This window comes from Malaclemys terrapin, chromosome 2 (assembly GCF_027887155.1).
Source record: "Malaclemys terrapin pileata isolate rMalTer1 chromosome 2, rMalTer1.hap1, whole genome shotgun sequence".
NCBI classification, from domain to species: Eukaryota; Metazoa; Chordata; order Testudines; family Emydidae; genus Malaclemys; species Malaclemys terrapin.
The window spans coordinates 265,481,404-265,496,822 of record NC_071506.1 but is presented as its reverse complement, the minus strand read 5'-3'; the positions used below and the strand labels follow the sequence as shown (position 1 = coordinate 265,496,822).

The 15,419-nt window shown below is 40.8% G+C and overlaps 1 protein-coding gene across 2 annotated transcripts in view; it reads right to left on the bottom strand.

Moving 5' to 3' along the window:
• Positions 1-3,172: 3,172 nt before the first annotated feature.
• Positions 3,173-15,419, bottom strand: part of VIPR2 (vasoactive intestinal peptide receptor 2) — a 103,713-nt gene continuing 91,466 nt past the window's right edge. The window contains exons 10-13 of one of the 2 annotated variants that reach the window (XM_054021061.1): positions 13,625-13,716; positions 8,600-8,729; positions 8,471-8,512; positions 3,173-6,868 (exon numbers count right to left, since the gene is read on the bottom strand). In XM_054021061.1, coding sequence (XP_053877036.1) covers positions 6,695-6,868; positions 8,471-8,512; positions 8,600-8,729; positions 13,625-13,716 — 438 coding nt within the window. In that variant the 3' untranslated portion in view covers positions 3,173-6,694. Of the gene's footprint in view, positions 7,082-8,470; positions 8,513-8,599; positions 8,730-13,624; positions 13,717-15,419 lie in introns of both variants that reach the window. The other variant, XM_054021062.1, reaches the window with a different exon arrangement.

The following is a 15,419-nucleotide window of genomic DNA, read 5'->3' as shown; positions in this document are numbered from 1 at the left end:
CATTTACTTTATTTTTGTCAGTATTCTAAAGCAGTGCAAGGCATTTCAGCGGAGACAGTGGCTAATGTAAAACATTGAAAATAAATACAATACCCATCATCATAGCGTTTCTCATGAAAGACTTATTTAGTTATCTAGCTCATGTGACTGTGTCCCCCCCCTTACACCTCGTTACAAGTGTTGAATCCTAAACACCTACCTCTTCATTCTTGATATTTACACCCTTTGAATATTTGCGCCCAGTAAATCTGCTTCTCTTAGTCACTATTGAGCCCAGCTGTACTCACATAGGCATATTGGTCCAAATTCAGGCAGAAGGTGTAGGCCATACACCACAAAGTGCATGTAAATCTAGTTAAATTTAAAAGAGACAACAGTGGTGTAACGCACATGCTAAACAGCCATAGGAGGGGGGTGGGTGGGTAGTAGGAAAAGCAACTATCATAAGGGTATAAAAAGAGAGAGTCATCTTACATTCTAAGGGGCCACATTAAGGTATAAGTTACACTATATCAATCATATAACATATCACTTTACAACTTTCTTCTGAAATGACCCCAATACGATCGAACATCATTACATGAGTAACGAGTCATGAATGGAGAAATAGACAATGTGCAGGGGATGAAGAGACCAGTGGCTTCAGCAAGTGAAACATTGAGGATCTGGAATAGGGGACGAGCACCCAAGTGTTGCTGGGAGGTGAAATGGCAGCGGCCTCCGCAACTGAAAGAAGAGGAGGGCCAAAATTAATAAGTGCTGCGAGTGTAGATCCCTCGCAGTGGGAGTGCCATAGGGAATGAAGCTTCATGGGACACGGGGACCTTAATGCTGGCCAAGAATCTGGTCAATCCCTGCCCCAAGATAATTCTTGTATGTCTCCTAACAATGGGCAACATTGATTTAACTATACTTCAGCCTGGGGCTACACAAATCACAACATTTAAGGCTAGAAGGGCCCACCATCTAGTCTGACATCCTGTATATCAGAGGCCACAAACACCTGCACCTTAAACCCAACCACCAAAATTAGACCACAGCCCACAGGAAATTAGACTATTATGTGCCAAAGCAGAGACTAGGAAGGACTGAGATGCAGCAGTGCCTGAGGCTCCCGCAATGGCAAGAAAATGATGAAGTGAAATATACCCAGATAATCCTGGCATGTGACCCACACCCACATGATGCAGGGGAAGGTGAAAAACTCTAAGGTCACTGCCAGTCTGAAGTGGGGGAAAACTGCTTCCTGACCCCACATATGGGGATCAGTTCGACCCTGAGCATGCGAGCAAGAGCCACCAGCCAAGCACCTGAGAGAGAATGCTCGGTGCCACCTCAGAGCCCTGGCCCACATCCCATCTCCAGCCATGGCCATCCCCAATGCTTCAGAGGAAGGAGATAAAAAAAAAGTCTCAAACTCCAGAATATATTGGGGGTGGAGGGAATCCCTTCCTGCTCCCTTCAGGTGGCCAGCTGAAGCCCTGAAGCGTGAGCTTTTAGGAACCAAAGGCATAAACCAGAAGTGAGCCCCAGGGCTGTTGAACCATGCCCCCTCCCATCTCAAGCAACCTCATCATACAATCACACTCAGAAATGTGTCCAGTGTGGATGCATGGTGGGCCCTCTGTGGAAGAGAGAGTGTGCAACAGAGGTGCCTGCCTCCCAGCTTCCACTGGACATCCACATATGGAAGGTCCTGTCTGTGAACAGATCTAGTGGGGATGATACAGGCCATTGACTTCCAAAGGACTAGTTGCAGAAGGGTTAGGGCCCCAGCTTAGGACTTGGGAAACCTGAGGTTCAATTTCATGTTCCCCCACAAACTTTCTGTGAGACCTTGGATGAGACATGTTGTCTCCTGTGTCCCTCAGATCCCCTTTTGTAAAATGGGGATATTATGTCCCTATCTTGCAGACAGGGGCGGCTCCAGGCACCAGTGCACCAAGCACATGCCTCAGGTGGCAAGCCGCGGGGGGCGGCCTGCTGGTCGCTGTGGGGGTGGCAGTCAGGGAGCCTTCGGCGGCATGTCTGCGGGAGGTCCACTGATCCTGCGGCTTCTGTGGCAATTCGGCGGCGGGTACGCCGAAGCCGCGGGACCAGTGGACCTCCCGCAGGCATGCCGCCAAATCTGCATTACCAGCGGACCGCATCGTACTGCCAAAAGCTGCCTGATTGCCATGCTTGGGACGGCAAAATACATAGATCCGCTTCTGCTTGCAGAGGTGCTGTACAATCCAGACCGTGAGATACACAGATTCTATGGTAACGGGGACCACAGAAATAAGAATGAATGAACGATAGTTAGTACTCACAGTGAATAATACTGGTAGAATCAGGCCCTGTATTAGCACATAAAAGCATTGCATTATGGATGGAAAGAATACCTGCAACTTAAACTCAAGGGTGGATGAAATTTTAAAAAAAGCTATTCTTCCTTTGTTTTGGTAAACTGGCTCCTAGACACAATGAACTTGTCAAGTTAATCAAGACACAAGTAGAGCAAGCTGGCTCTCTTATCCTAGGGCGATATGCAAGATCTTTGATTAGAATGTGTGAGCCCACTCCTGTAAGTTAGGTCATAGCTTTCCTCTGTTGTAGCTCTGCTATATCACAGACACTGGGAATATCTGAGCAAATGTATTAAGCAAGAGAGGCAAAGACTGAGAAACAGAGATCAAAATGCATGCCCTGACACAGGGAAAATACTGAATCATTTGGATCAATCGTGTATATGTGTGCGCATGTGTCTGTATGCAACGGAGAGAATATTTTTATAACAACACAAATTCACTAGAGTTGAATCAAGATTACCTACTTCTCAAAGAAAAATCTCAGGGTTACTTTTTTACATGCAAGGATTAAAGTTGTTTACTAAAAAGCAAAGCATTAACTACAGACACATCTCTTGGAGTATCTCTGGCCTGACATCAATGAGCATATGGATCACGTGACCAGTTGGGAGGTTTAAGCAGTGCAGGTGTTGAACCAAACCATCCACAAATGCTATTTTCTGACACTATTTTCAGTCTATTATGGCTAGAGGGTGCTACAAAACCGAGTAAACTGCATTACTGTTAGAATAAAGCATGTGAACATCTGCTTTTTCACAGCCATTGCATGGAGTAAACCACAGAGAAATCTGTTAGCATTATGACATTATAAATCAGTAGGATAACAGAGACCACAGATCTGTATTACAAGTATGAAAAGCGAATCTATTTACACACATTTATCTATACATCATCATAAGCTGTACATTTTGTAAAAAATACCATTCATTTACATCATGATTAAGGTTTACTGTACTTGACACATAAAAACCATTATCAATACAGAGAACCAAAGAGAATGTGTTAAACAGTTTCTTATGTGAATGCACTAGAAAAAAGTTGCAGGATGTAAATAATCTTATTACAGTACATATGGAAATAAAGCAGTTTTATACATAGCAGCCTAGTATAAAGTAGCTTACAAAGTAGATGTACCTGGATTATGTTTAATTACACTTTATTATAAGATGTATCACTGGCAAAATACATTTTTATACTGGCTTATTAAAGCAGACTCTGGAATTCTCGGTGTTTAATGTTATGCTGATGTAGTCCTCATAACATACTTGTCAGAAAAAGTGTTTATCTTGATGTTTTTTTTTAAATCACAAAAATAGCACAGTGTACTAAATCATGCAGTTTGGTAATGGCAGTGCAGTATTCACTACCCAGAGATTATCAAGGTGTATATAGGCACAGGTGGTAATTTAAAAGTAGTCTTTTGTTGGTAAATGACACAGCTTGCTGCATCACTGCAGATACAGGGTTGTAGTCTAAGACTATGGAATGATAACCTAAGAGCCTTTGGTGAGGGACCTTGCAAAAGGCTTTCTGAAAATCTAAATACACTATATCCACTGGATCCCCCTTGCCCACATGCTTGTTGACCCCCTCAAAGAATTCTAGTAGATTGGTAAGGTATGATTTCCCTTTACAAAAACGATGCTGACTATTCCCCAACAAATTATGTTCATCTATGTGTCTGAGAATTCTGTTCTTTACTATAGTTTCAACCACTTTGCTCGGTACTGAAGTCAGGCTTACCGGCCTGTAATTGCTGGGGTCACCTCTGGAGTCCTTTGAAAAAATTGGCATCACGTTAGCTATCCTCCAGTCATTTGATACAGAAACTGATTTAAATGATAGGTTACAGACTACAATTAATAGTCCTACAATTTCACATTTGAGTCTGGTGATTTATTAATGTTTAGTTTATCAATTTGATCCAAATATCTGAATATTTTGACCAATGTTAACACACAAGTATCACTGAACAATCAAATCTTTTTAACTTTTTAAGTTAGCTTGACAAGTGGCTGTCTCTACAAAATATTCTGAGTGGTTTAAGGTAGAAAAGGCTGGTATGAAAGTCCCTTGATTGTCAGATTATTTTTGTAAGACAGGAAAGGCCTCAGTTGTGCAACAGTAACTATTTATCTTTTGAACCAAGGCTATTGTTTGTGAATATGGCAATAAATAGATTGTTACACAAAACAATCTTATTTCTATTACTTATTGTTAGTTAAAATGAACTACAATACAGGGTGTTTATTGGTAATACTAATTAGAAGATATGAATTAAGTGATTATTATTTACATCATGGCAACTGTCACGTAATGTACAATTTCCTGTTTGAAATATTGTGGTAACACTTCAGTTTATGAGGCAAAATACTCATGCAAATGCATAGTATTCACACTTGTTATTTAGAGAGGAAATGGTCAGTTGTGACATGAGAGGTAAACATAACAGTGCTTATGTCTTGTAAGATTGCAGAAGTTGTGTGTGTATTTATAAGCACTTGTCAGCGCCGTGTCTTTCATTTCACTGTGGCTACATAAGGGGCTTGAGGTTACCAAAAATGCTTTCAATTTATGCCTTTTACGGTCATTTGAAAGGGATTGTGTCTGTTTTTTTTTTGGCCTTGCTGGTCAGGATTGCATTTTCAATCACCTCTCAGATATAAAATGGCATTATGTTGAAAGTATTTACATAGTTCATTGAACTCCAGTAGTATTTATAATTTGATACACTTAATTTTAGCTGCCAAATGTGAAGTTCTAAAGATATATTTTAATAAAATCATTATGTATAAAAACATGTTTTCAGTGGGTGAGTGGGATGTCCATTCCTGTTTAGCCTTCACTAGGCTGTTCTATTAGGAAAATACCTCTTTAGAAAGTTAGATAAGAGATTGAGGGGCCCAGTTTGTCTTCTGTGTGTTCCTAACTCTTTTCTAATGTCAGTGTGGGTTCCTTTCTGTCCGTTTATCTTATATGATGGACATCTATCATAAATGTAACCAAAATATTTTTTTCTTTTGAAGCAAAGCAAAGAGGATACCATTTTTGAGAACTCATAGAACCTGATGGCTAGGGTATTAATGTTCAGTCCTGCCTTTCTGAAACACATACATGTATTGTCAGCAGCACTGGTGCAACCCATTAGGCGACCTAGGCAGTCGCCTAGGGCGCTAACATTTGGGGGACGGCGACTGCGGCGGCCGGATCTTCGGCCGCCCCGGTCGTTGATGGTATTTCGGGGGCGGGACCTTCTGCCGCCTCTGTCAGGGGCGGTATTTCGGGGGTGGGACCTTCCGCCGCCTAGCGTGGCAAAAAAGCTGGCGGTGCTCCTGACTGTCAGCTAGGTAGAAAAAATCAGATGGAGTAGAAGTCATTAAAAACATTAACATTTGCCAAATGTTACCACACAGTTACCAGAGATATCTTTGATTTTTATCATGGGGTAAAACTCTAGTAATCTCAGATGCCACTATTGGCAAATGCTGACTGTTTAATGATGACCACTACTGTGCAATGGGCTTTCCTGTAAGGACTGCAGGGCTAGCCCCACATTCTGCATTAAGATATGTAGAAGTGGGCACTCGTGCAGGAAAGTAGGATCAAGCCCTTAGGATCAAATATTGCAGTGAGGTAGCTCTGAATTGAATTAGGATTTATGTAAGGAGCTAAGAAGGACTAACATTTTCTTCTGTGCAAAATATGGACTCATAATTCCCTTCATCTGTATGCTAAATTCCCACCGCCATCAACTGGATTTCCATATGGGGATCAAGAACAAACATATGGCCCTAAATATCTCTATTTCAATTTTGTTTGCTATAGTAGGGTCTAGCATCTGGGTGAAAGGAACATTCTATTAAGTATAGATGGTATATTCGATATTCTCTCTCACCTCCCACCCTACTTCCTTAAACATGGACCAAAGCAACCTACATTGAGTGGGATTCAGCATACATTACATATTAGAGAGAGATAGAAATAGAGCATTAAAATAAATTATATTTAGAATAGTTACTTCTAGTACAAATGACAGGAGAACATCAGAATGTAATGTGAACAGGACTAAATAAAATCACAAAGGCTCAGATCTCCAAAGGTATTTAGGGCCTAACTACTACTGCTTTCAAATCAATGGGGGTTAGGCAGCAAAATGCCTTTGGAGAGCTAGGCCAAAATGTCTGCAAAGCCGTCTGCCCATCTGTTACCTGATTTACTGCACCAGGCCATTCTCCAGATGTCAATATGTAGAAAAGCAAAGCATAAATGGTTCATTTTAGAAAATATTACATTGAGCTCCATATAGTGATATGTCCCATAGTCTTTAGTTTGAGCTACATGGTTTATATCACTGTGGTCTCTGTCTGCATAGAAGACTGCGCCTCTGAATTCCGATGGAGCTGGGAGACACTTTCTGAGCCATTTCGAGAAACAGAACAGCTATGGGATCTGTAGTCACGGCCCACTGTCTGGCTCAAACACAAACTCCGCCATTTCCTTTTCAACTCACCTTGGACCTATATTTAAAAAATGCATGTGAGCTAAAAACGCACTTTACATGGGAAACATTTGTGCTTTCATTAGTGTCACATGCAAACTACTAAAAATCTCTATTTTACTTGAAAACAAAATTGAGTAAAAGAGTTTCACAAGAGTTATTAATAATACTTTGAACTCATATAGTGCCTTCCATCCCAGGACCTGAAAATGCGCCATAACCCTTTGGCCTCCTGAGAAGTAGGAAGAAAAATAAAAGTAAACACAACTCTTCTAAATTCAGATAGGCAGCACAACCTTGAGATTAAAGCACAGGCATGAGAACCTGGAGTCTAAGTCTAGCTTTGCTATGGACTCATTGTGTGATACAAAGAAAGTCACATAACATCTCTTTATCTCCCCAACTTTAACCTGGGTATAATATTTACCACAACTACCTCCCTAGGATGTAAAGCTTAGCTCCAAAATCCTCAGGTGGCAGGGGCTAACTATTATTATTAATAATAACAACTCAAAACTCTGTTATTACCAAGAGCAGTTGACTAATATGTTTCCTAGCTCCAGAATTTAAAGTGTATTGACTTGTCTGAAGAATGAGAAGAGAACAATCAAAAAGGGTTTGTAAGACTGGTGGGTAGCTATTTATGATAAGTAAGCCAAGGCATAAATAATTCAGTGACTAGCCCAAGAAAATGCAGCACATCAATGTCAGAGCCAGGAAAACTCAGGAGATCTGGCTCCTAATCCTTCACTCTAGCAATTGCACACACTTCGTCTGTGATATACTCTATATTATTTAAAGCGTGGTTCTACTCTGAACAGTGACTGTGCAAAAATGGCATCTTCTTACCCAGGGGATATGTCCTCGAGTCTATTGGTCATCATCTGAAGTCGGATGACAGCACTGTGAAGGAGGGCCTAGATGTGCCAAGTTGAACAATAAGGGCTAAACCGTAGTAAGAGCTCAGCATCCAGAAGCTCCCATTTAGGGACCTAAGCAAGTTCTCAGATTTTTGAAAGAGCACAGGCTCCTATGTAGGCACCTGAATGAAATGGTCAGATTTTCAGACGCATTCTGCACCCCGCAGCTCCCATTGAGAACAATGTAAATCATCGGCACCACTGGGGCACTTCAAGAACAATGGGAGCTGTTGGGTGCTGAGGATTTTTGAAAACCTGGCCCCAATTGTGCAGGCTGAACTGTGTCCCAGAGACTTTCCAAAATTAACCTTTGAAAGTTTTGTGATGAAACCTTAGGTCCTCTAAATCCAATAAAAAACAACAACCTCCCATTGACTGCAATAGGGCCAGGACTTCACCTTTGGGATTTTCTTAGATTAATAAACAGTAAGGGTACAATTTAATAATGCCTCCTGGTGTTAGGGTGACTGAGGTCCCAGACAGAGTTTAACCTCCCTTCCCCCCACAATTATGCCTTAATATGGTGGTTTTTATATCTAATATAATCTCCTCTCATATAGAAATCACCATATTTTGTACAAGAATAACCCACTGATACCTTTTATGATTTATATACTAGAATACTAAGGCTGCTACTACACTTATTGCTACTAAATTGAAAACATTATTCAATATCACTGGGGAGAAAAAGGGAAACTTACTTCACTGTTCAAAAAGCAGTACAGGACTGCAACAACCAGCCCCTGTAAACAGACAATGTGTATCAGTTAGTACACAGCTCTGAACTCAATCAGTAAAAGATTTAAAATTTGTAAAGGTTTAGAATTTACCTGAAAAGATCCCAAACATAACTCAAAAATTATCTGATAGTGACTGGAAATGCGTATAGGAAATACAGCAAACACCATGTAGTGAACTCCAAATAACGGAATAAGCAGCAATGTTGATTTTGCAAGTCTCCTAAATAATCAGAGCAGAAGAATTGGAGCTTAATGGAGTAACCCAGTAAAGTCTTGTTTCAGTAACATACGTATTTAGTGCACTATAATTTTTTTAGATCAATCCCGTAAGCCCGCAGACAGTATGATCTGTAAATTAATATTCTTCATCAGGGCCATTCATACGTACTGAAAACTATATTTTCTCTTACATCTGTGCTATAGTAAGCCCCACACTGGCCTTATAGTCACTGGGTGAGATTCTGTGCTATGGTTCAAAGAGCTATAGTGGCTTTAAGCTACCTTTGCACCCTCCTGATTTTGGGGCTGTTTCAAGGGCTAGAGAAGCCCCTGGCATAACTCAGACAGCCATGAGGGTGCTGTCTAAATTCAGGAGCCTCCTTGGGATGTCCTACGGACTGCACCAGGCTCCAGAATCTCCACAGCATGGCGTGCTGTAGCTCCATCCTTGACATACTCCTCTTGTCCACAGTGTGGCCTCTATGTCCAGGTTTGTGAGGGGGTCCTTGGACAACAGCCTTATGGCTGCCTTCCACAGTGCCTTCATCCAGGCAATCTTCACTCAGCTGGACAAGAGGCTCTTAGAGTGACTTATGCTGCCCTGGCTCTTTTTAGATTGTATGACGTGTCAGAGCATAATTGAAGGACTGACCCAAACAGTAGGGAATACTGGAGAGTTATACATCCATCTTCATTTTCTTTAATTTGAAAATTAAAATACATTTAAAATGTACAACGTATAAACAGTGCCTAGAGAATGCGATCCCAGAGTAATCCTTCAACCAAGGGATTTCATGAGCAATTATACACTGATCCCAGAGTCCTAAAACCTCATATTTATACTGATGGTATGAAGCATTTACCCTTCATTAATTAAAATTCCATCAGTTACGTAACAATAATTATTGAGGTTCAAGAGAAAATTATATAAGTATCTGGAGATAGAATTTTAATTTGTTAAGCAGCATGAGTTTGTCAAATTGACAGTAAATCCTTGAAAAGGTGGGAAGCTAATTATCCTTTAGCTGTCACTCATTTTATTTTAATAACATAAACTTTACATGTTATATGGATGCCTGATCTTAGATAAAATGCAAAAAGTTAACATGGAGAGTCCAGTGAGTCATCACTGTCTTGACCATAACTAGATTCAGCAATGAAACAGATAGGCTGTCTTGAGGCAACCATCATAAACCCAAACTGTCTATTTAGGAGACTAGGCATTTGAAAAACCTTCTATTTGAAAGTGTCTGTGCCAGTCCTCAAAGTCCTCCATGGATCATGCTCAAAATATCTCAGAGGTCTAAGTGACAGTGACCTTCTGGACAGCAAAGTTCCTCAGGAATCACAGAATGTCTGGACCTGAAGGTGAAAACAATGACAGTGGAAGACAGGGCTTCCTCAGCAAAATGTCCTAAGCTTTGGAGGAGAAGAGAATGACCACAAATCTGTGGGCATTCACCCACGAAAGCTTATGCTCCAATACATCTGTTAGTCTTTAAGGTGCCACAGGACTCTTTGTTGCTTTTCACAAATCTGACTGCTTCCAGAGCAAAGTGAAAAACTCATGTCTTCAGCATAGCTTTCTGACCACCAAAATCAAACCAGCAGTAAAGCAGATGAAAGAGAGAAGAGGGAAAGGGAGCAGGTGGGGCAGAGGAAAAACAGAAGAGGAGTGAAGTGGAAAGTGGGAAGGGCAAAAAAATAAAGAATAATAAAACCAAAATAATCAGAACAAATTAGTGAATCAACATCTGCCTCTATTTGGCTTGTGGGGGAGTTAGAAAGGAAATAAGAATCTTGACAAATGGATAGAAGTCAACTTTCATTTACCTCCATATATATATATATATATATATATATATATATAAAATGACGGGCTGGGTAAAACCCAATAGTCATGGCTTGGTCAGCCATGGTCTAACCTGTTCCCTTGTATGACTTTTTAAATTTCATGTTTCCTTGTAGTCACTTAAGAGTCAGCGGTCCCAATTTTTACAATTATATCTGAATTTAGATTAAAATTTCTAATAAATATTAGTAATATTTTTCATTATCTATGGCCATATAGCTTACATTAACCCATCTCCCATAATTGTGAAGACTTCTTTCCCTAAAAATAATATGCATGCTATGAAAATTTATCTTTGATTTCTGTTTGTGGGTATCAAATTAACCTCAGTGCAGAAAGCATACACATGATCCTACACCCTACTTAAGACCTACATTAAGGGATTATGAGTAGTATAGGACCTGGCAGGGCCTTCTACAATGGGATGAATTTCATTCCATGGATGGAGGCATGCTACTGATGTTGTAGAGGAAGATTACCTTTTTCAAAAGTGCCTAAATGATCTAAAAGCTGAAGTCCCATTTTCAAAAGTGACTTAAGCCCAGATCCTCAAAAGATATTTAGACTCTTAACTCCCACTAATTTCAGTGGAAGTTAGAAGCCTGAATACCTTTGAGGATCTGGTCCGTAGGAGTCCAAGTCTCCCTGACTTTCAGTATCACTTAGGCACTTTTGAAAATGTAATGCAATATCTACTTTTCCTGGCAGAGCCTGGTGTGACTGTCCAGAATGCATAATGATATGCCATGCAATGACTTTATCTTGTCATGTCTCCAGAACTAACGGCCCGACTATGGAACACTCACTCATGTTGGTGAGCATCCCTACTGAAATCAGTGGAGCTAAGGATATTAGTAAGTGCTTACCAGTATGAAAGAGGGTTGCACAATCAAGTCCTAATTTAACAAAAAAACCTCCCCATATCCACACCAAAAATTTCAGTTCATTTAAGGTCAAAGCCTCCATGATGATCCTGACTTTTGCAAACCACACAAGTTATCAAATTCCAGATCATTTACACAAACTCTGTACCTTGTGATCTCATGCTCCACTTTCATTGTTTCTCAACTTTCACATTAGCATTTTTGCTTTAATAATTTTCGACTGACTGCTGAGCTAACTCTATATGACACTGACATTTTAATGGAGGAAACATCCATACAAAAATAGCCTCATGCCCCTCTGCATTTTAGAAATTGCATTTGAATGTATGTAAATGAGGCTTCTGGACCTTTAAAGTGCTCTGCAGAAGCAATATTTCTCAGTGAGCTTGATTTACCATTCTCATGGGTGTCTACTGAACACCAAACCACCATCCAAACCAAAATTAAAAACCAGGCAACCAGACTCTAAGAGCAGAGTTCACACTGACGAACAGTAAAAAACAAGTCTGCTTCTAGTAAGCAGCCTACACTTTAAGACACTAAGATGCCCTATGGAGGATGCTTGGAGAAAAACAGAGCACACGGGACTGAACAGAAGTATAAAAATGAAGATGAGGGGGAAAAAAGAATAGCTCTTGCAACAAGAGGTGACTGCACAGATGTCCTGCCCACAGTCTGGTCAGTTTTCTGAATGATAAATAGGAGACCCCAAAATCTCAAGTAGAGTGGTCCATGGATTGAGCGGGCCACACAACATTGTCCACTGGCTGAGACAGCAAACATGCCACTTTCACAGAGAGCTCAAGTATCCCCAGCCCAACCTGCTGCAATCTCTACTGGTGGGTTTCTTTGTCTTGAGACATCACAATCCCTAACCTCTCAATTACCAAAACAGGGAAGCAAGGTATCATCGCATATGTGGATCCATAAGTGAGCTGCTCCTGAAGCATTAGGGGCTACAATGGGAGCAGGGAGGAAAAGCAGGTCACTTCAATGGAACACCTAGCACAGATGTGGCAGCATGTTTATGCTGCTGTCCTGAAGCTTTTAACACATCCTGAAGCCCCTCCTCTGCCTCGTGCCCTGCTGTATTGCATGGTTGTCCTGGGGTCAGGGGTGTAAAAATAAGCACTACACCACAAGCCTAATACTCCAGACAGAATGCCTAGACATTACAATATCTTATTCACTACATTATTTTTGTGAGACCTGTCACATCCTATTGAAATCAGTACAGAGCAAGTAAAACCAAGTTTGAGGCTTAAATGGACAGGCTGGTATATAATGCCAATAAACTAAAGCCAGTTCAAACAACATCAGGTGAAAAGTGCACATCCATCCCCTGATGTGACTTAAGGGATGATCCTAGGAGGTTTGTTGACAATTTTTGTAGAATATGGCTGGATTCTTAAGTGACTTGTGGAAACTACAGGAGAATTTCCACAATCCATATTTCCATATTTTTAAAATAATTGTGATGCAACAGTAAGGTGCCAAACATGTCACACTGGTTACAGAAAAAATACACAGGTTTTATTGGGTATTTTTCATTTTGGTATTGTCAAAAAGTTTCTATCGCTTTTTAAATATGTACGGCAACAGCTTGTTTTGGTGAAGTGCACAGGTAATTAACAAGGAGCCGTATTAAAAGGCCTACTGTGTGTGACTAGATGGCTTGGGGTTTTCAGTGCTCAAATTAGACTCAGGCATCAACATGCCATTTTTTGCTCTCAAGTGCCAATATCAGCATCTACATTGGGATCTGGGCTTTTTTGGGCAGGGTCTGTCTTTTTATTATGTGTATAGAGCTTAGCACAATGGGGTCCTGATTCTGTATTGGAGTCTATAGGCACTAATAAATTATAATTAATAGTAGTAGTAACAATAATAAATACTAACCTTAAAGACCTTTGTTCAGCAAAACACTTAAACCCATGCTTAACTTTCAGCATATGCTTAAATCTCATAACATTGTTAATTTCAATGTGTTTACAAGCTTTGCTGAATCAGGGTTCTATCTCCAGCTATTCATCCATTGTATCAAATAGTTATCATAGCATCACAACACTGGATGGTTGCTGGCAGTCTGCTCCAACAGAGGAAATCTTTAAATAGATTACTTTCATATACTGTATGAAGTTTCTAAAACACATTACTCACTTGTATTGTGACTGATCATTGCCTCCGACGTCGGGCGATCTTAACTTTTGCAGTAAAATTCTTATAATACTAATGAAAAGTATAAAATTCACCTGCAAAAGAAAATATATATATATAAGTGACTCCAAGCTCCTCACTTTAGTATGCAGTGTGCTGGTAAGAGGTAAACAAGCCAGACTAGTCAGTTCATTAGTGAGCCTGGAGTGCTTGCTGCCAGAACATGTTAACTTGCACTCCCTCAGATCTACTGCCGCTTTCCTGCCTCACTGACAGATTGTCACATCCAACACACCTCTGCATGACTGTAAATACCACTATGGAATCATCCTCTGAGATACTTAAAAGCTGACAAAATCCCTTTCCACCAGCAACCCCATTAAAAGGAATGTTCTCAAGCATGGGGCTTTGGTCTAAGTCTCAGTACAACCTGACGTTATATTAAACCGGTTGGTGGATTTACCACTGGTGGCTGAAGGGATAATGCACACCCTATTTATAACTCTTTCCCACACTTGCCCCTTAAATCCCCCGTCTGGAGTCGTGGACGGGAAGCTGTTGTAGAGGTGACGTATTAATAAATCAATGATGAAAAGGGCCTTCTTTGCATATCTATCTAAGGTACTCAGGAGCGCCGCCAGCTTTTCTGCCGCCCTAGGTGGCAGAAGGTCCCGCCCCGAAATGCCACCTCCCACAGAGGCGGCGGAAGGTTCCGCTGCTGAAATACCGCCGCGGTCGCTGCCCCCCAAATTGTAGCACCCTAGGCGACTGCCTAGGTTGCCTAATGGGTTGCGCTGGCCCTGAAGGTACTGATATGGCCCCTGCATTACCATAGTAAGTGTAAACCTCACAATCTTTAATGTATTTATCCTCACAACTCCCCTGTGATGGAGGGAAGTGCTATTATCCACATTTTACAGATGGGGAACTGAAGTAATTGGATAAAAAGAACTGTAATCTGACCCAAGGGTGGGCTTGAACTCAGGTCTGGAAATCAGAAATTGCTGCATCTGAATCCCATCTCCCATAATGTCAAGTATCCGAGTGGTAGCCGTGTTAGTCTGGATCTGTAAAAAGCAACAGAGAGTCCTGTGGCACCTTTAAGACTAACAGATGTATTGGAGTATAAGTTTTTGTGGGTAAATACCCACTTCGTCAGACATGCGTGTCTGACGAAGTGGGTATTCACCCATGAAAGCTTATGCTCCAATACATCTGTTAGTCTTAAAGGTGCCACAGGACTCTCTGTTGCTTTTTACATCTCCCATAATGTCGTCTTCTTTGGGCTTTGGCAAGTCCCCAACCTCTCTGCCTCAGTTCCCAATCTATAGAACAGACACCTTAGTGCCAGGCATGTAAGATGGTGCTGGATTGTGTAACATGGTCTATAAAATACTTTGAACATGAACAGTGACATGTAAATGTTAGGTGTGGTATAACATCCTACAGCCATATAACCTTCTTCATAGTGTTTAACAGCAGTAAAGTGAGCTAACTCAGATCAGGGATGCAGAAGCATCAAATACAAGAGGAAAACATTCTGGTATTGAGCCAGGGACCAATATCTTATTCTTTATATTTAAAAAACAAACAAAATAATCAACATAATCACCAAGCTGTGCACATAGCTAAACAGAACCTGCTTCTTGGCATGGGTGTAGCCCTAGTCTTTCCCCACCCTAGCTCTGCCCCTGGTTGTTTGGTCTAACATTTTGATTGAAAGCTCTTTGAGGCACCATGACTTTTGGTGTCTTCTATGAAATGCCCAGTATGATTTTTAAGTGCAAATAAATAATAA